At 44.8% G+C, this 20260-nt stretch overlaps 1 protein-coding gene across 1 annotated transcript in view; it reads left to right on the top strand.

Moving 5' to 3' along the window:
* The window catches only part of LOC128841462 (cytochrome P450 4B1-like), a 47651-nt gene extending 32362 nt beyond the window's left edge, over positions 1–15289 (top strand). Inside the window, exons 8-12 of the mRNA XM_054036487.1 lie at positions 1545–1735; positions 4926–5059; positions 6224–6288; positions 6820–6902; positions 15088–15289. Of these exons, the coding sequence (XP_053892462.1) occupies positions 1545–1735; positions 4926–5059; positions 6224–6288; positions 6820–6902; positions 15088–15262 (648 nt within the window). The 3' untranslated portion in view covers positions 15263–15289. The remainder of the gene's footprint in view (positions 1–1544; positions 1736–4925; positions 5060–6223; positions 6289–6819; positions 6903–15087) is intronic.
* The last annotated feature ends 4971 nt before the right edge of the window (positions 15290–20260 follow it).

Below are 20260 nucleotides of genomic sequence, written 5' to 3'. Positions count from 1 at the left end.
GGGGCCCTCTTAGGCGCGGGACCCGAATTGGGGGAATCGGCCTAAAGCCAGCCCTGGTCCTATGTCTCGATAGTGATGTAGCTCCCAACCCTTCCTTAGAAGCATCTTGAGTTTTTTCAGTGGGTAAAAGAATTACACCCACAGTGCTGATATCAACATTACAAATCCTTGATCTCATGCTTTGGCATCCATGCTCATTTTGTATCTTACTGAAGAAATTTCCTCAGGTGAATAGCTCAAACCGCAAGTTGTGTATGAACCCACATTGCACAGGTTCCCTTCACAAAAAGAGGAGAGCAGGATGCACGGTGGGAGTTGTCTTTCTGATGATCTGTCAAGGGGTCAGCGGGGTCCGAGGTGCCATTTTGCTTTAAGGGCAGTAGAGGTCAGTGGTGGGATCCTAAGAGGTGCTTCCTCTGGGGGGGGTTAGTAGTGAGAGTCCAATGAGTCGCTCTTTCTGGCAATGGCTTTGCCAAGCATCCACGAAGCTGCTTTAGCTAGGGGCAGTACCGCCCGGTGGCTAGAGTATGAGTAGCCACTTTAACTAGTGGCAATGCCACCCAATGGTGAGAGTCCAAGTAGGCCTCTTTCCCTGGCAGCAGTACCGCACAATGGCTGGAGTCCCAGTGGCCACTTTCCCTAGGGGCAGGGTCGCCTAATGACAAGTGCAGGGAGGGTAGGGGAACCTGGGCCCACACTACTCCACTGGGTTATGACCCAGGGCCCTTCGAAACCAGGTACCCTGTTATAGGTTTCTGAATCCCTAAGTGCATCCCCTGGGCCATTTCCTACCCTTTGTTCTGTCTCTGGCAGTTCTTCCGCTGGTTGCAGCACATCGTCCCCTTCAGTCCCCATGGGCAACTGGCTCCCCAGGGTGCTCCGCCTCAGTGCTTTGAAGTCCTGGCGGCTTCTTGGCTGGAGCCTGCTGCACACATCTGCTCTCCTCCTTAGCCAGCCCAGACTGAGCTAAGCTGTTCCCTTTTATATGCTCCCTCCATGAAAGCATGCCCAGCAAGGGCAAGGGGGTGTGGCCTGTTCAGCCCAAACCCGTCACAGGATCTTGGCCCACAGCGGAGAATGGGGACAAGGGGAGCCAATGACAACTCCCATGAGGCCTATTCTCAGCCAAAATCTTTCAGTTTAGAGTTTGATGAAAACTTCTAATTTCCCATCATTTTTTTTTTTTTTTTGGATGAAAACAAAGGGACAATTTCCATGAGGAAAAAAAAATCAGACCATCTCTACTGGCCACCGCAGTCTGTGCACTGATCTTGGAGTGAACCACATTGTATGCCCAATGGGGGAGAGACCTGAGAGAATAGAGAGATTTCTGGAGCTCAGGGGTAGAAAGAAAGAAAGAGAGAAGAGACCATTTTTAACCCTCCTTCCCTACTGTTACTCTGCATTTGGAATAACCATTGGTAGTGGTAGTGGTATGTCTGCTTAATGTTTGCCAAGGACAGCATTAGGTGCAATGTGGGGCAGCAGTAGCAATATATCTCTGGGCTAAAACATTCCCTTGACCAATATCCCTGTCTAATTAGGATGAAAACGGAGCTGGATTATCTGATGAAGACATACGTGCTGAGGTGGACACTTTCATGTTTGGGGGTCATGATACCACAGCCAGCGGGATCTCTTGGACCTTATACTGCCTGGCCATGTACCCAGAGCACCAGCAGAAATGCAGAGAAGAGATACGGGAGCTTCTGGGAGACCGGGAAATCATTCAGTGGTGAGCGCTCACATCTTATTTCATGTCATTTCCTCTCAAGATTATGTCTGGTGAATTAAGATATTCTTGAGCGTTGGAAACCAAGAAGTCCCTGAAACTCAGGGCATCAGGCAGTGTGGTATATTGCCCTGATATTTAGTTGATCCAAAGCCCAGTGGTAGTCTGAGGGAGTCTTTACAATGACTCCAATGGTCTTTGGATCAGAGTTTTGAACAGGATTTTCATTGTCTTTAACATGGATGCTTGCAAGAACATTTCATGTTTTGCGTGTAAATGGAGACTGTCAAATAGCTGAGGGTTCAGCTGGCTCTGATTTACTTATATATTTTAAAGATCCAACTCCCCACATTAAACACAAATAGACACTAATTTTGTGGGACCCACGGTTTTAAAAAAGTTTCACGCTCTTGTTCTCCACTGTCTGGCTCTTCAGGGGCATTCAGTTAACAAGTGCTAATCCCACAGCTGTGCCTGACATCACTGATGAGACTGACGTAAACAGGTGAATTAATGGCGCCATATGTGACTTTCAGATCCATTAAAAATAAGCGGATGCTACCCCTGGAAATCGGTGTTCAAAGTTGTCATAAAAATCTACCAGCATGAATGCAAAATTTTATCTCCCGTCATCCAACCCTCTAATCTAGATAATTAAGTAGCTCTTGTCACTGTATCAAGTATCAGAGGGGTAGCCGTGTTAGTCTGGATCTGTAAAAAGAGACAAAGAGTCCTGTGGCACCTTATAGACTAACAGATGTATTGGAGCATAAGCTTTTATGGGTGAATACCCACTTCGTCAGACGCACGTAATATGTATGTGAGCCTTGGATGATAATGAGAAAATTAAACAATATTTTACTTGTCCATCAAAAAGTGTAGTGGTCAAAGGCAAGCTGAATTTTGTAACCCTGTTTTAATTAGGGTCACTCTCAGATTAAATCACTTGGACTGAGCTGGGAGTAGATTTCAATCATGTTCTGTGAATATTCAAATGGTTTAATGAGTTCCCATGGGCCTCCTTGCATTCTGTCCCTTTGGCTCTCTGAAAATGTTCACGCGATTAGGTATTATTGGCATGGATTTTTGTGGGAAGCAAATTTCAAATCCACGTGCATGAATATTTGTAGGAACCAAATTTAAATGTGCCTAGACAAAGGTTCCTGTTGGTAATGCTTGTGCCCTCATTCAACCAGGCAACGTTGTACTGTATAACCAATCTGTCTAATCACAACTAAGCCACATGACTTAAATTTCTAGTAGAAAGTGCCGGAACCTTTCAGCAAACTGTTTGCAATCAGTCACAACCCACAGAGTAAAACCATAATATTCCATGAGCAGAAAAAAAGGAGACTGAATATGCTGAGTCATTTATCACTGTGGTTTCTTTACTCACCTCAAATGCTTATCTACACAGCTTTGTACACTCTTTAGGCACTCCTCTCCAACCTTTTTACACACAAGATCACTTTCTGAATTTAAATGCAACCCAGGATCTACCCCGCCCCTTCCCCGAAGCCCCGCCTCACTCACTCCATTCCTCCCCCCACTCTCCGTCGCTCTCCCCACCCTCACTCCCTTTCACTGGACTGCGGCAGGGGGTTGGAGTTCAGAAGGGGATGCTGGGCTGGGGCTGAGGGGTTTGGAGTGTGGGAGGGGCTACAGGGTGCTGGCTCTCGGGGGGGTCAGGGTTGGGGCAGGGTTTGGAGTACAGGAAAGGGCACGGGTGCACGTGGGGGTTTAAGATGCAGAAAGGGGTATGGAGTGCTGGCTCTGGGAGGGGGTCACAGCTGGGGCAGGGGGTTGGGGTGCAGGAGGAGGTATGGGGTGCTGGCTCCAGGAGGAGGCTCAGGGCTGAGAGCTGAGAGTTGCATAAATAATCATAAAAATGAATGACAGCTTTTGTTGGCTGTGTAGCCACTCAGCCTTTCCCACCCAAACCCTCTGTCCTTTCAGAAACTGGGGAGGCGTGCCAAGGAAAGCAGGTAGAGAGCATGCAGACAGGCCAGGATTTTAAATGTAGATCAACTGCTTTATGTTTCAGGAAGAAACTATGTGCCCAATCCTGCAAACACTTGTGACTAAGCCAGCAGTGCAAGTAGGCCGGTACCCTCCGGTACGCTGTACCAGCAAGCTATTTATAGCCAGTATGGAGTACCGGAAAGACACAGCAGCAGGAGGAGGAGGAGAGGGCTGTGGGGCAGGGCTGGGGGTTCTGCTCCTTTCCCCGCTGCCCTTCCCAGCAGGGAAAGGAGCAGAACTCCCATCCCCACTCCCTGCCCTTCCACGGATCGGACATGCTGGACTCATTGGAAAAGCAGAAGAGTTACAGATCTAGGCAAAACTAACCAACAAAACAAGCTCAGGGGATATGACCCCATGGCCACAAATTGAAAGAGAAGGAATAGTTCACAAAGCCTTCATTAAGCAAAGCCACTGTGGTCCCCATAATGCCATTAGCTGAGCAACGGCCATTCTTATATACTGAGGTGGCCAAACTGATTGACCCTCCGAACCGCATACCATAATCTTCAGAAGTTCAAGAGCTGCAAGACATCCACAACCTGGTAGGTGGAGAATGGGGGGTGGGCTCCATGAGCCGCATTTTAACTGTAAAAAGAGCCACATGTGGCTCACGAGCCACGGTTTGGCCACGCCTGTTATATACATCATTATGACTAGGGTAAATCTTCATAGCAGAGTTATTCTGGGCTACAGCCTGGGTGTTATCTTACCCTCCCTCTGGTTCACACGGCAAAACCTAGGCTTGAGAATACTCTGAGCAGACACAGCTGAAGGTATAGACATGAACTCAGGTTTTGCTGCAGGCTGGCTTGAGCACCCACCTACTTTTCAGTGAGAACACAGGGTAATCAAGCCTGGGTGCTGTAAATCCTCTAATCCTATCCCCCCGCATCACCAGACTTACTTTCTACTGATTTTCATCACATGGGAGAAAATTAAACTGTATTTTACAGGCTTAAAAAATAGAATCAAAGGAAAGAAGTTGTCAGTGTAAAAGCCAGCTAAGCAGGTCTAGTGAAAATGATCATTTTAGGCAGAACAATACGGTCAGCAGCTCAGCCTGGATACTGGGTGTAGGTTTTGTATGCAGCGTGGATTCTCAGCAGAGCTATTGCCTACCAGTATTATTGCATTGAGAAGGGTGTCACTCAATTTCTCTTGCTTGCAGGGATGACCTGGGTAAGATGCCTTACACCACAATGTGCATCAAGGAGAGTATGCGCATTTTCCCGCCGGTGCCCCTTGTGAGCCGCCAGCTCAGCAAACCCATCACGTTCCACGATGGACGTTATTTACCAGAAGGTCGGTTTACTCCATTTCCCCTTTCTGGAGTCTGCACCCTGTCTTGCTGGTTGTTGAGAGCTACAAATTGCTTCCACAGCCACTCCATTAAGCCTCACCAAGTCCAGGCGTCCTAAATGGGCCATGTAGAATCCTAAAGTTATTTGGTCTCGAATTGGCCTCTGTTGGGTCACATAGTCCATCTGCCTTCATTATTGCTGCATCTGAACCTATGATCCCTAGTAGATGGGTCTAAGAACTAGCCTTAGCTTTGAATGCCTTCTCCAGTCATGGTGATCTCACCATGTTCGTTGCAAGACTTCCGAGGCTTCCCCTCTCTTCTCCCTCCCCGTAACACTGTTGAGAAGCTGAAAGGAGAATATATCCATGAACGTCTCATGCTGCCAACTTCCACAGATCCTGCCCCTTTCTTTCCTCCACACATAGACTACTGCAGTTGTGGGGCTGCAATCGTCCTCCTAGAGCAGTACAGGGAATGAGGGGGACAAAAATGTTCCTCTGGTGGTTAGCAGGGTTGGAGGTGACCATGGTGATGGTGTAGTCCAGTCTTCCCAGTTCCCAACTGCCCCAGGGGAAAATCTCTGTGCCAGCAGATCTGCCCACCCTCAATGACTGATGCAAAATGAGCTTCTGCAGTTGACTCTCAGCTGTGGAGTCCCACCTGCCCCCTCACTTCCCTTTCTGTGGAGATGGGGAGACGTAACAGGGGTGCAGGGCCTCCCTGGTGTTGTCTCCAATAGCCCCAAGGGATGTCTAGACTCTGAAGCCTGGACACTGGATGGAGCGTGGCTGATATGTTGCCCATTTCAAGCCTCCCACTTAATTCCAGTTGATGTCCACAGCCATAGAGTCAGGCTGAGCTGTGGCGCTCCAGCTGGTTTCATGTCACAGAACAAGATATTGTTGTTATTATTATTATTATTATTATCTAGGAAGAGCTAGATATTATTATTGCTCTTATCACCGAAGTTCGGGGGAGCGCTGTAATACCTTCCCACTGAGCAATTGCACTGGGATGGGTGGCCTGAAAATGGGGGTGATAAAAATGCTAGCTACAGTGGTTGTAAGAACGCTTAGCCCCTCAGAGAACATAGCTTAAGCAGAGAAGCTATGTCTAAGACCTGTCTTTTTCTTGAGCTTTTGATCTCTTCTGTTGCTTTGCAGGCACTTTGGTTGGAATAAACATCTATCTTATACATAGGGACCCCAACTTATGGAAAGATCCTGAGGTATGGTATTTTTTGTCTTTATAACAATAACCTGCTTCCTGCAGCTACTATACTGGGGTAGTGACCGGGGGGGGGGCAGTCCTGGATCAGGTCCCCATTGTGTTAGGTGCTGTACAAACACAGAGCAAGATCCTGGCCTTTGCCCCATAGAGATTACAGCCCAAATTGCTCAGAGAGAGAAAAGATGAAAGGGGGCAAAAAAGAAAGGGGAAGTGACTTGCCAAAGGTCACACAGCATTTCAGGACATAGAATTTAGGTGGCCTGACTGCCAGGGCCGAATCCTTATCCACTGTATCATGGTACTGCCTATTCAAAGGATGTAATAAAGCTCCCTGCCACACCCAGCTCTGTTGTGGCCCTCTGGCTGGAGACACATCTAATTTACAATGCTATAATCTCACTTATGCAACCATGACACAGAGAGGCCATCATTCAGCGAGCAACAGGAATACAAGAAATCAGCCGCCAATCTAAACAGGAGTGCTACAGTGATGTTATCTCTTCTGAGTTATCAAACACTCTCATTACAGGTATTTGATCCCATGAGGTTTTCGCCGGAGAACTCTTCCCAGAGACACTCCCATGCCTTCATGCCTTTTTCAGCTGGAGCAAGGTGCGGTATAGCATTAGTATTCATGTCTAGTTAGTGCCACAAACCTATGCAGCGCTTTACAAACCTGCAATCAGTGCTGCCAAGAGCTCAGGCCCGGATCCAGATGGGAGTTTTGCCACTGACTCCAACAGGAGCAGGATGAGGCCCTACGGCAGACAGGAAAAAGGGAGAGAAGATACTTTAAGGCAACAGAATGGGACATGGCATAGAGAGATCATCGGCCAGGAAGACAAGGCAGAGCAGATTCCTGGGGAAGTGAGTTTTAAGGAGGCATTTGAAAGGGGAGAGAGTGCACTAGGTAGACAGGAAATAGGAGATTGTTCCATGTGCAGAGAACAGTGTGAAGCGAATCCAAGAATGGGAGACACAGAAGGGATTGGAAGCCTCCAGCCCCTTCTTCTGAGGCTGCCAGCTCCTGGTTTGATCCCTGGAGTAATTTAGAGCAGCCTCAAAGCTGCTTTACATTACCCTGGATGTCATGGGGCCATTCCAACAGCCAGAGATTGGTATTTCAGTGCAGAGATCACCCTTTCCCACGACACACCCCCTACACTGGGGACCAGGAAGTGGACTGGCACAGGGGTCGCTATGACAGCTTTATGCCCCCACAAAGTTTTCTCCCCATGGAAGTGAATGGGTTAGATTCCCAGCTCGTGTTAAGTCTGTGTAGCTCCACTGAAAAATCTTTTAAATCTTCTATTAAAGATACAGAAAAGAAGGAAAAACAATTCAAACATTTGAAATGTAAGGTATTAAGTAAGGCTTTCATTTTAACAGCATGCCTTGATCCCTTTCCCTTTAGTCGGAGTGAGTTTTTAGAAGGAAAACCCTCCTATTTTACAGTCTCTTCGCTGGTATTAAAGAGGCAATAACTGTCCTTTTTGGGAGAAAGAGAAGTTAGTTGAGGTGGGTTGGTGCTGTTGTTGTTAAAACCCAGTCCCGTTTCCTAAAAGACAGAAGAAGACAAATCCACACAAGAGGGGAGAAAAGAACAGCAAGGACAGGAAATGCAGCTTCTGTCTCTGGTGTTGGCTTTTACTTGCAACCTCCGCGCTGGAGAAACAAGCGTGGCACATATTTTTATTAGCCGCTCCGAGACCTGGCAAACTCATACCAGCCATGGACTGTTTAGAGCATTGCTTTTCAACTGCCTCTGTGATCACAGGCTTACAGCAGCACAGCAAAATAGACAGTCTCGGCCGGCTAAGCCATTCTTATTAGACAGAAGGGAAAAGGAAAGGAATAGGAAAGAGAAGGAACAAGGCAGGAAAGGACAAAATCTCACATCCCAGGTGGCGGTTGGGATCTAGCCTGAGCCAGTGGAACTGGCCAGGGCATCTGAGTCTCATTATGCTTGGGATGAGGATGACAAAGGCCAACAATGGCCAAGTGGCTCCCGGGGTCCCAGGAGATGGTGGTGGTGGCTGCCCTGATGACAAAGTTTGCTCCTCTCTATTTACCTCTCCCCACCCAGCAGCTGTCAGACAGCTTCTTCTCCTTTAAACGAAAAGGGAATTTTGAGCAGAATATTTTGTTCTCATTACCGCGTTCACCAGTTAGGCCTAATTTCCAACACACCAGTTTTGGTCCTTTGATTTCCAGTCCTGCACTTCTCTTGATTTCCCGACATGGTCTAAACACATTCCCTGAGTTAGATCAGGAGGCCTTTTTGCTTGGACTAATTCAGTTTGTTTCCCCTTTGCACCTTTCCCCATCAGCATGGGTTGTTATAGATTATTGTGACACTTTATGGACGTTCACTCACTTGTCACAGCTGGGCTTACAATTAGGGTATATCCTCAGACCCAATTATCACACCTCCTTTCCCAAGATCTGCCCCCTACACCTGGGGATTACAAGTAGCATGGCACAGGGGACACTAAGACAGCTTTATACCCGCACAGAGATTTCTGCCATGGTGGGCTCCATAGAAGTTCATGGGCCAGAGCCCCCAGCCGGCGTAAATCAATCAGTGTAGTGCCATTGAGTTCCTTTGACTTAATCATTCTGTAAATAACAGTTACAAAAAAGGCACAAAATCTGCCTCACCCGGACACTGATTAACACAAGTTAGAGTGTTTTCTTCTCACACCTGACATAATATTAAACCACACACTTTAAAAGTACAGACATAGCTGGAGGCAATGGGGTTTTGTCATTTGAAGCTTGGTAAACAAACTCTAAGTAAAGCGATTTGATTCTTTCCTAATTTAGCTTCTGAAAGGCCCCTCCAGCAGGGGATAAGTGACTCCACTTTCTCAACACAATAGGGAGAAATCCAACCCTATTGTGCTTTTCCATATCATTTACACATTATTACACGGTTATGCTGCCCTTCCTGGCTCTGCTGAGAATATCAGGGATTAGACAGCCAAACATGGGACATGATCCTACCTATTCATTACAATCTGATTTAGGATACCAGACGCATCATTTGCCACTGTGCAACTGCTGTTTTATTCCAGCATCAGTCTGTTGAAATCAAGGGCATTTCACCAGCACTAAGTAGGAGTCAGAGAGCAGTGAATCAGGCTCAAATGATTCAAGATCACATTCTGATTGGTCATATCGGCCTTTTTCATGAGGTTACGATAAGCCGGAAGAATGGCTGGGGGAGTGGGGGAGATACAACTGCAGTCGGCAAGGTCTTCCTCAAGGCATAATATTTATAGCAAAAAGGCAAATTAAGGTAATTTAAGTGAAAAAAGGAAATAGCGAGCTCCTCAGCTCGGGAATCAACCCAGCCCTGTGACCCCGAGCATGGAACCTGTTCCTGCCAAAAACATTCTCTTGCCTCTCTATCTCCCAAGCAACGATTTATAACCCTGTCCCTAAGCACCTGGGAAGGGACAGGGGGAAGTTGAGTCGAGGTTAACCCCTTATTTGCCAAGGATCAGATTCAGCCGTGTGCACACGGTCACAATCACCAACTCCCAAGGATGTCTGGCTGCAAGCTCATCACCCACACAGAAAGGAAAGCCCGCATACCTGTGACATTCAGAGGGTGGGGAAATAAGGAAAAGGGGGTGGGCGGAAAGGGGGTGGGCAGTGCTGTCCAGTGAGGCAGCTTCTTTTCAAATCAGCCCAGCTACATGTAGAGATTTGCTGGCTGTGAGGCGGGGGGGGGGGGGGGAGGAGGAAGAGGGAAGATGGGACATGGGTGGGGTTGGCCGCTAGAATTTCTCCTCTGGCTTCAATTTAAAGAGACATGCCACATTTTCTTCTCCAGCCTATGGCGCTTAGCAGTATTTGAAAGGCAGCAGGACTACATCAGAGTTTTCCTTCAAGTGAGAAGGTGAATTGAGAGCTGTTAAGTACATGTTTATGTTTTAAAGGAAATAACTGGGATGTGGGGTCGAGAGAAAGGGGGAAAACAAGAATATAGAAAATGCCAAACATGAGGCCAGCTGCTCCTTCCAGCAGCATGCAAGAAACATTAAAATAATCATTTAGAAGTGCATTGATTGGACCCAGTCCTTATTGATTCATAGATTTCAAGGCCAGAAGGGACCTTCATGATCATCTAGTCTGGCTTCCTGCACATTGCAGGCACAGAACCTCACCCACCCACTCCTTCAGTAAACCCCAAACCTCTGAGTTACTGAAGTCCTCAAATCTTGATTTAAAGTCTTAAGTTACAGAGACTCCACCCTTTACTCTAGTTCAAGCCAGCAAGTGGTCCATTCCCCACGCTGCAGAGGAATGTGAAACCCTCTGAGGGTCTTTGCTGATCTGACCTGGGAGAAAATACCTTCCCCGACCCCAAATATGGAGATCAGTTAGGCCCTGGGCATGTGGGTGAGACCAACCAGCCAGACACCTGGGAAAGAATTCTCTGCTGTAACTCAGAGCCCTCCCCATCTAGTGTCCCATCTCCAGCTGTTGGAGATATTTGCTAATAGCAGTTGTGGTTGGGCCATATGCATTGTACGCAATCTCATCATACCATTCCCTCCATAAATTTATCAAGCTCAGTCTTTAAACAAATTAGGTTTCTTGCCCCCACAACTTCCCTTGGAAGGCTGTTCCAGAACTTCATTTCTCTGATGGTTAGACACCTTCATCAAATTTCAAGCCTAAACTTGTTAATGGCCAGTTTATATCCATTTTTGTGCCAATATTGGCCCTTACCTTAACTCCTCTCCCTCAGTGATGTTTGTCCCTCTGATGTATTTATACAAAGCAATATCTCCCCTCAGCCTTCCTTTTGTTAGGCTAAATAAGCCAAGCTCCTTAAGTCTCCTCTTGTAAGTTCTGCATTCCTCTCATCAATTTAGTAGCCCTGCTCTGTACCTGTTCCAGTTTGAATTAATCTTTCTTAAACATGGAAGACAAGAATTGCACACAGTATTCCAGATGAGGTCTCACCAGTGCCTTATATAATGGTACTAACACTTCCCTAGCTCTATTGAAAATACCTTGCTAAATGCACCCTAGGATTGCATTAGCTTTTTTCACAGCCACATCATATTGGTAGCTTATAGTCATCCCATGATCAACCAATATGCTCAGATCTCTCTCCTTCTCTGCTGCTTTCAACTGGTAAGTCTGCAGCTTATTGAAAAAAATCTTGTTGGTAGTCCCTAAGTGCACGACCAGGCACTTTGTCCTATTAAATTTCATCCCATTTTTATTAATCCAATATTCAAAACTTCTTGTATGATATTTTGGTCTTCCTCCATATTGGCAATACCTCCCACCTTTGTGTCATCGGCAAATTTTATTAGCACACTCTCACTTTTTGTGCCAGGGTCATTAATGAAAATGTTAATGAAGATTGGTCCCAAGATTTATCCTTGAGGAACTCCACTAGTGATCTTGCTCCAGCCTCACAGTTCACCTTCTAGTATGATCCATTTCAGTCTCCTCTTTAATCGGTCCCTATCCACCTTTCAGTTCTCGTATTAATCCCCATCTTCTCCAATTTTACTAATAATTTCCCATGTGGAACTGTATCATATGCTTTACTGAAAGGCAGGCAGATTAAATCTACTGCATTTCCTTTGTCTACAAAATCAGTTATCTTCCCAAAGAAAGAGATCAGGTTAGTCTGACACAATCTATCTTTTTTAAAACCATGTTGTATTTTATCCCAATTACCATTTATCTCGAGGTCTTTAATTACTTTCTCTTTCAAAATTTGTTCTAAGACCTTGCATACAATTGAGGTCAAACTAACGGGCCTGTAGTTTCCTGAATCACTCCCCCTCCTTTCTTGAGTAGAGATTCTACATATGCAATTCTCCAGTCACAGGGTATCACCCCCGAGTTTATGGATTCACTAAAAATCCTTGCTATTGGGCTTGCAATTGTGTGTGTGATTTTTTTTTAATATTCTTGGGTGGAGATTATCCAGGCCCCCAATTTGATCCCATTAAACTGTTTGAGTTTGGCTTCCACATTGAATGTGGTAATTTCTACTTCATATCCTTGTTCCCATTAGCCACCCTGCCACTGGCCCCAAATGCCTCATTACCCTTACTAAAAACTGAGACTAAATGTTCATTTCTGTGTTTGACCATACTTAGATTATCTCTTTAATCTCCACCCATCCTCAGTGCTTAGTGGTCCCAGTTCTTCTTTCTTTGTTTTCTTTTTTATTTACCTGGCTAAAGTACCTTTTACCATTGGTTTTTATTTCCTTTGCAAGGTCCAGCTCAGCTTGGCTTTTGGCAGTTCTCACTTTATCCTTCTCTTTCTGACCTCCAAGAGGCAGCTCTCCTTGCTGATCCATTCTGAGTCCTTTATTCTGTTCTTGCACAGATAAACTATGATGGAAATCAATGGGAGTGAGTAAATAAGAGAGGCAAAGAGCTCAGTATTGGACTCATTCATTAGGGAAAGGAAGAGTTTTCTATTTCTTTCCCTGTTATTTTCTTGTGTCTTTCTCAATGCACTGCATTCCACGGTGGAAGAGTTTTTGCTCAAGATACCTGTGATCTCTCCCCATGCCATACAGCCTCAGTTGAGATTGGCAGCGGTGCTCAAGTGGGCTCCCCCTCGATTGAAAAGAGGGTGGGCTGGTGGGAACCCCTTCTCTATGACGGTTCCTGAGCTCTGGGACAGACTTGAAATCCTGGTCCAAGAAAGCTCAAATCTACTGATCTTCAGAGCATACCGCAAGACACATGTATTTATGTGGGCTCCTATGAGGTGTGTATGTATGTCTTTCTCTTTGAGAGAAATCACTTGTATGTGGGAGAGGGAAGTCAAGTGGTCTGGGGGCAATCTGATCGGTCCTATGGCAGAGGTGCCTAGAACTTTGGATAGTTGTCAATTTGTATTTTTTGTGTAACTGTAATAATAATTGAACACAGTTTTTTTTACAAAATTTAAAAAGTGAATATATGCAAATATTAAAGAGTCATAGAATAATAAAATTGGAGAAAGGCCAGAAACATTTATCTTACCACCCTCAGCTTCTTTATATACATATAGAATGATGGGGTCTAAATCAGCTGTTACCACTCAAGAAAGAGATTTTGGAGTCACTGTGGATAGTTCTCTGAAAACTTCCGCTCAATGCTCAGCGGCAGTCAAAAAAGCGAACAGAATATTGTGAATCATTAGGAAAGGGATAGATGATAAGACAGAAAATATCATATTGCTTCTATATAAATCCATGGTACGCCCACATCTTGAATATTGCATGCAGATCTGGTTGCCCCATCTCAAAAAAGATATATTGGAATTGGAAAAGGTACAGAGAAGGGCAACAAAAATGATTAGGGGTATGGAACAGCTTCCATACGAGGAGAGATTAATAAGACTGGGACTTTTCAGCTTGGAAAAGAGACGACTAAGGGGGGATATGATAGAGGTCTATAAAATCACGACTGGTGTGGAGAAAGTAAATACGGAAGTGTTATTTACTCCTCACGACACAAGAACTAGGGGTCAGTAAATGAAATTATAGGCAGCAGATTTAAAACAAACAAAAGGAAGTATTTCTTCACACAATGCAGTCAACCTGTGGAACTCTTTGCCAGAGGATGTTGTGAAGGCCAAGACTATAAAAGGGTTAAAAAAAGAACTAGATAAGTTCGTGAAGGAAAGGTCCATCAATGGCTATTAGACAGGATGGGCAGGGCTCGTGTTCCTAATTTCTGTTTGCCAGAAGCTGGGAATGGGCGACAGGGGACGGATCACTTGATGATTCCCTGTTCTGTTCATTCCCTCTGGGGCACCTGGCATTGGCCACTGTTGGAAGACAGGATACTGGGCTAGATGGGCCATTGGTCTGACCCTGTATGACCGTTTATGTTCTTATGAAAAACAATGGTCCTGCTATGCAGGGTTCTGTAGCTGAACTGTCCTTGGTTTTGCAAAAAGACTACCCTAACCAACAAGGTGCTGCAAAACCAAACCTGCACCTGAGTTTGCCCATCCCCATTATGTTAACAATCAGCCATGCCAGCAGGTGCCTAGATATTGGTGCATTTCTTGAGCGACGAAGGGCATTTTCCTGTCCTTCAGTCCCTCTTTTCAGAATTACAGTGCTTGAAGCTCTGAATTAGTGGCCAAACAATGCACTCCAGACGCTAGCTGCTCCATTGGTGTAAGTCAGCATTTCTCCTTTTTAGTCAATAGAGTGATGTCAATTTACACCAGCGTTCACAACATATTGCTTAACTAATATGTGATGGCAACAATTCTCTAGGTTACTTTATAGTCAAGCCATATATATTGACGTCGCCTACCTATAAATGGCAGTACCATCTCCTGGTCTTAGGGCTCCACTAAGGAGGTAGTAAAACCTGATCTAATCTTCTGTTCATGCTAAGAGTTGCGTGTTGTTTCTTCCTTGTAGCTGTAGAATTCTATATATTCAATGAACAACCATGCTGGAGTCTATGGACGTTTTGGACTGATCCTAAAATATAAATTAATGAGTTGGATGGCTTAAACCAGTTTGATTCCTTTAGGCATGAACCACATGGAGCATAAGGAATTGTTGAGCAGCAGTTAGCCCTATCAAAGTATTGGCAAAGAGTGAAAAATAAACAAAATCTTTTAAAGCGCTTGCTTTTTGTTGGATTAATGGGAAATGAAAGAATCTTAATACGCCTGATGCAAGAGCGCTTGAAGTCAATGGAAAGTTTCCCATTGATTTCAAGCGACTTTTGAGCAAGCATCAGGATACTCAGGTTGGGTATTCTCACTGGTTTCATCTCTCTCTTCTCAGGAACTGTATTGGGCAGCAGTTTGCCATGATCGAGATGAAAGTGGCCATTGCTTTGTCCCTGCTACGCTTTGAGTTTTCACCCAATCCAGAGAAGGTTCCCAGGAAAATACCCCAGGTGGTCTTACGGTCCAAGAATGGGATACATGTGCACTTGAAGAAAATCCACTGGCATTGACATTGTGAAATAAGTGGGCAAAATACATAAGAGATTTGTAAGTTATTTGATTATCAAATGCATTAAAAATCCCATCTTTGGGGAAAAAAAGATCTTCAGTCCCTTTGAGCCTGAAAGGTTGCTTGTTGGTCCATATATATATTTATTCTGAGCCATATGATGTCCTCCATTAAAACTGTATTCCCAAACACTTTCTGGTTACTTTAATGACAGAGGATTGATCAGCCAGGGAGAAAAATATGAATCAGATCTTCAGCCAGTGTAAATCAACCTTGCTCCATTGATTTCATCGGAGTTTAGTTTAGTTGATTGATACCAGCGGGAGACTTAGGCCTATGTTACCAGATGAGATCTGAAAATTTGATCCAGTGGTCACCATTTAAAGCCAATTTCTGCAAAAAGGAACTTCGTTGTGACCTTAAAGCTTTTATTTCCTTTGCTAGGTACAGAGGGAAACTATGGTATCTCAGACTCCTCTCTGTGGCAACTCTTGGCAAATGATCACTCTTTAGTAGGGTAGAAGAGTGGACTCACTGCTGGCATGCCCCCTCATGGCTGGAGGTAGTGTTGCAGGCACTCCTTCTCTAGTTCAGTTTCACCCATTCTGGGGTAAACAAAGAGTCAAATAAAATGAACTTAGAGAAACATAACTCTTTGCTCCTAATCAGACTCACTCCTCCACAGACTCTTCACCCTTCCTGGGCTCTGCAGGATTGTACTCCTGCTCTTGTGTGGAATGACTCCCCAGGCTTTCTCTGATTGTGTTCACAGCATGCACACAGAGAAGTTAGATAAGAACTTAAATACTCATGTTGGAAGGTTGCAATATAACTTTATTTTCGTAGAATTCAGAACCATAATGCAAAACAACCAATAAACAGAGAGACAAAGCAGGCTGCTCCCTAAAACAGAGAGGCACAACTCACCCCACCCTATTCTAGCTCTCTGTCTGCAGGCAGACGGCTTCAGGCCCAGATTGCACACTTCCCACCAGGCCCCATAGCCTGCAAGCAAAACCAGGGACCTGCCTTGAGAATTTAAAGTGATAGATCACAATTTTAACACACTTTTCAATCCACCACACTCCTCCCCTGTACATTCCTCAAACACAATTTTAAAAAACCACAAATTTAACCTTAGAGGAGGTTGGTGATTTTGCTGAGGCCAGTGGTGCCTGCCAGGGAGAGAAAGTGACACCTGACCTTTGTCCTGTTTGTGTCACCCCCAAAAGAAGCACTATCCCTCTCCCTCTCTTGGCCACCATCTCCAGTGCCTTCTCCTCCTCCTCTGGCCAACCAAAGCTACATCCATCCTTACTAATGTCAGGGGCTGCATTCTGTAACGGTACTGAGGTTCTTTCTGGTAACAGTTATCAAAGGGCCTCTTCATTATCTCCCATTTTACCTCTACCAGATATGTCTCTAGTCTTGCATCTGAAGAAGTGAGGTTCTTACCCACGAAAGCTTATGCTCCCAATACTTCTGTTAGTCTCAAAGGTGCCACAGGACCCTCTGTTGCTTTTTACAGATTCAGACTAACATGGCTACCCCTCTGATTCTAGTCCCAGTATCTGCTTTACTGCTTTTCCCCCACTTCATCCCTCCCATGTGATTTTGCACCACCACTGTCTGTCTTCAGCAGAAAAACCTGGCAGGTTTATGGGTAGTTTTTTTCACTCTTTGCCATCTTTTGTTGAGTGCTTTCCATAGGTCGGGTCTAAGTCAATCAAATTTAGTACGTAACAAGCATTTTAAAAACAAAGCGGCTGGAGTCTTCTGCGTGGCAGGCTGTGGGGTAGACCAATATGAGAGTAGGGAATTTGCAATGCAGTGTGTCAGGGGACTCCATTCAGTTTTGTCTAGTGCTTGTTTTAATGTCTGCACAACACTCTGTGCCAATCCAGGTGATGCTGGGTGGTAGGTAGCAGACCCAATACGTTTCACTGAATTTTGCTGTGGGAATGTCTGAAAATCCCAGAAATAACCTGTGGACTGTTATGTGAGGAGTTCCTCAGGTAACCCATAAGTGGCAAATATTGCAAAGCACGTCAGTTGTTTATTACAGAAGAGGTTTTAAATCATGTGCCTCACCTCTGGCCACCAAGAATAATCATTAACCACTATGACATATATTTGCTTATCTTCTTCTGCAAAGCCAATGCACAGCTGCGGCCAGGGTGACAGTGTCTCCTCTGGCATGTTCCTATGGCTATAACGGGAGTCGCACTGGCTACTTAATCTAAAGCCGGCCACCAAAAACAATTTCTGGCCATCCCTTCCATATGTATTAACCCACAGTGCTGCTCGTGTCATTCCACCAGCATCCTTTTCTGTACACATATTGGCATTATCGCTTGTATTCCCCATAGCAAACAACCCTTCTGCATGGCTTCTTGAAATAGTAACGGCTAAGTTGCTCTTTGGTTATGTGATTTGGCCAGTCCCAAGTGTGGTGCATCATCTTAACCAAAATCACCTTTTTGTCTTGTTTACAGAGCAACTTCCTTAGCTGTAATAGGGAGGTCATCTAGGAAAGAGACTCTATCCGTGGAATTTTCCTCTATATGTTTCCTTGTGTGCAAGGGCAAACAGGGCAATGCATCCGCATTAGCATGTTTTTCGGATGGTCTATAATATATCCCAGTTTAGTAGGCAGCTAAGATCAACCCCCCCTCTTTGAAGTCTAGCTGCCGCTAGTGGGGGAATGCCTACACCTGGGCCCATTATTTTTACCAGTGGTTTATGATCGATAACAAGGGTAACTTTTTTTCCAAAGAGGTACTCATGGAAATTAATAACCCAAGTCTCTTTTTCTATCTGTGAGTATTTTTTCTTGACCTTTGACAATGTTCTGGGAACAGATGTTATGGGTTTTTCACTCCCATCTTTACAAAGATGTGAAACAAAAACCTTAATTCCTACAGGAGACACATCACAGGCTAGCATTGTGGGAAGCTCCGGATTAAAATGTACCAATAGGCTGGCACGACTTAGTTTCTTTTTTGCTTTCTCCAAAGCCTTATTTTCTTTTTCTGTCCAAACCCACTTCATATTTCTCCATAACCGGGCACACATCGGACTGGTTACTGGTGATAAGTTTGGAATGAACCTTCCATAATAGTTTTAACGTCACCTGAAACGATCTAAGCTCTGAGACATTACATAGCCTAGGGGCATTCTGAATGGCTTTTGTACATAACAGGTGTACTCCTGCATCTAGAAAATGGCTGGATGAAGTAACCCGGCTTTGGAAAAAAGCATACTTAGCTTTAAAGCCATGTTTTTACAAGCTCTTTAGAACCCCCTCTAGGATTTTTAAATGTTCCTCTGACATAGCACACAAAGGTAACACAATCCAAAGGTTGGCAGTGGAAGCTAGACTGGAAATCAGGTGTATCTTTTTAACAGTGAGGGTAATTAATCATCAGAACAATTTACCCAGACTTGTGGTGTGTTCTCCGGCAGCCAATTTTAAAATCAAGATTGGATTTTTTAAAAACAAGATCTGCTGTAGGAATCATTTACGGGAAATTCTCCAGCCTCTGTTATCCAAAAGGTCAGACTAGACGATCAGAGTGGTCCCTTCTGGCCTTGGAATCTATGAATGAATGTGTCATCGAAATAACAGGAAACACCATTTACCACCGGCACTAACTGATCCATTATTCTTTGAAACATAACACGGGCACCAGCTATCCCATAGGATAATATTTCATATCTAAATAGCACCTTATGTGTCTTCATTGCCCACATTTTTTTTAATCTAGCTCCAATGCCATCTGCAGGTCAGCCTGAAACAAGTCTAGTTTAGTAAACGTCACTGCCCCTGTCAGCTTTGCAAATAAATCTTGTGGTTTAGGAACTGGATATTGGTCCAATTCCAGCCAGGGGGATATGGCGCATTTATAGTCCCCACAAACTCTTATGCTGCCATTACCCTTTGGGCTACATACAAGTGGTGCATCCCATTTGCTGAACTCCACAGGTGAAATGATGTCCTGCTTGTGCAATTATTCCAGTTGGAGTTAGATGACATAAAATACTCTTGCTGGAAGGTTGCAATGTAACACTGCTTTGTTTCTTAGGATTCAGAATGATACCCCAAAAGAGAGAGAGAGAAAGCAGGCACAACTCAACTCAACTTACCTCACTCTAGGATGGCTCTCTGCAAGTTGCTTACTGAAAGACCCAGATCATATGCTTCCTATAAAGCCCCCTAGCCTGCAAACAAGGCCAGGAAAACCCCATAGAACTTAAAGTGATAGATCACAGTTTTAACCCAGCTAAAGAAACCCAGCTACCACCTCAATAATAAGGTTCCAATCTAGCTAGCCCGTAACATAATGAAGATATATCAAAGATGGGTCTGATCCACAGTGTATTGACATCAATGGGAAGTCTTGCTAATGACTTTAATGGCCTTTGGATCAATTCCTATCTACATAGACCTCCGTGAACTAAACAACCAGTCACAGGCTCTTCTCACTATTGTATTTTGAATGTGCCAAATCCTTTAGCCCCTGTGAGGAAACCAAGTACCAAATAATTGTCCGTTGTCTTCCCTGTGGACTATTTGAATGTTAATTTCCTGGGAGGGAATCTTCCTTCAGGTGAAGGTCATGCCTTTAGTCAGGCAGAAGGAAAATGAAGATTATGCCAGGAGCCTGTCTGATCTGAATGACAAGCACCGATGATCTTTTTCGCTCTTCGGAGGAAGGACTATCTCTAACGATGTGTTTGTGCAGCGCCTCGCACAATGGCGCCACGGCCTGGCATGGGAAATAAATAATAAGAATGACAACAATGGTGGAGCATTCCTCCAGGAACCTTGTAAATTACACAGGTGAGTTAAAGTGGCACAGACTTACTCTTTTAAAAGATGACCAGCTTCAAGACTGTGGACACACAGCACTTTGTATCCCCGTAATTCTGTTACTCCTCCCACTTTCTTTAAGAGGCCCAGTAAGGAACATTTTACTCAAGTCAGGCACATTCCTAG

The sequence above is a fragment of the Malaclemys terrapin genome, chromosome 8 (genome assembly GCF_027887155.1).
Source record: "Malaclemys terrapin pileata isolate rMalTer1 chromosome 8, rMalTer1.hap1, whole genome shotgun sequence".
NCBI classification, from domain to species: domain Eukaryota; kingdom Metazoa; phylum Chordata; order Testudines; family Emydidae; genus Malaclemys; species Malaclemys terrapin.
This window is presented reverse-complemented; position numbering and strand designations above follow the sequence as displayed.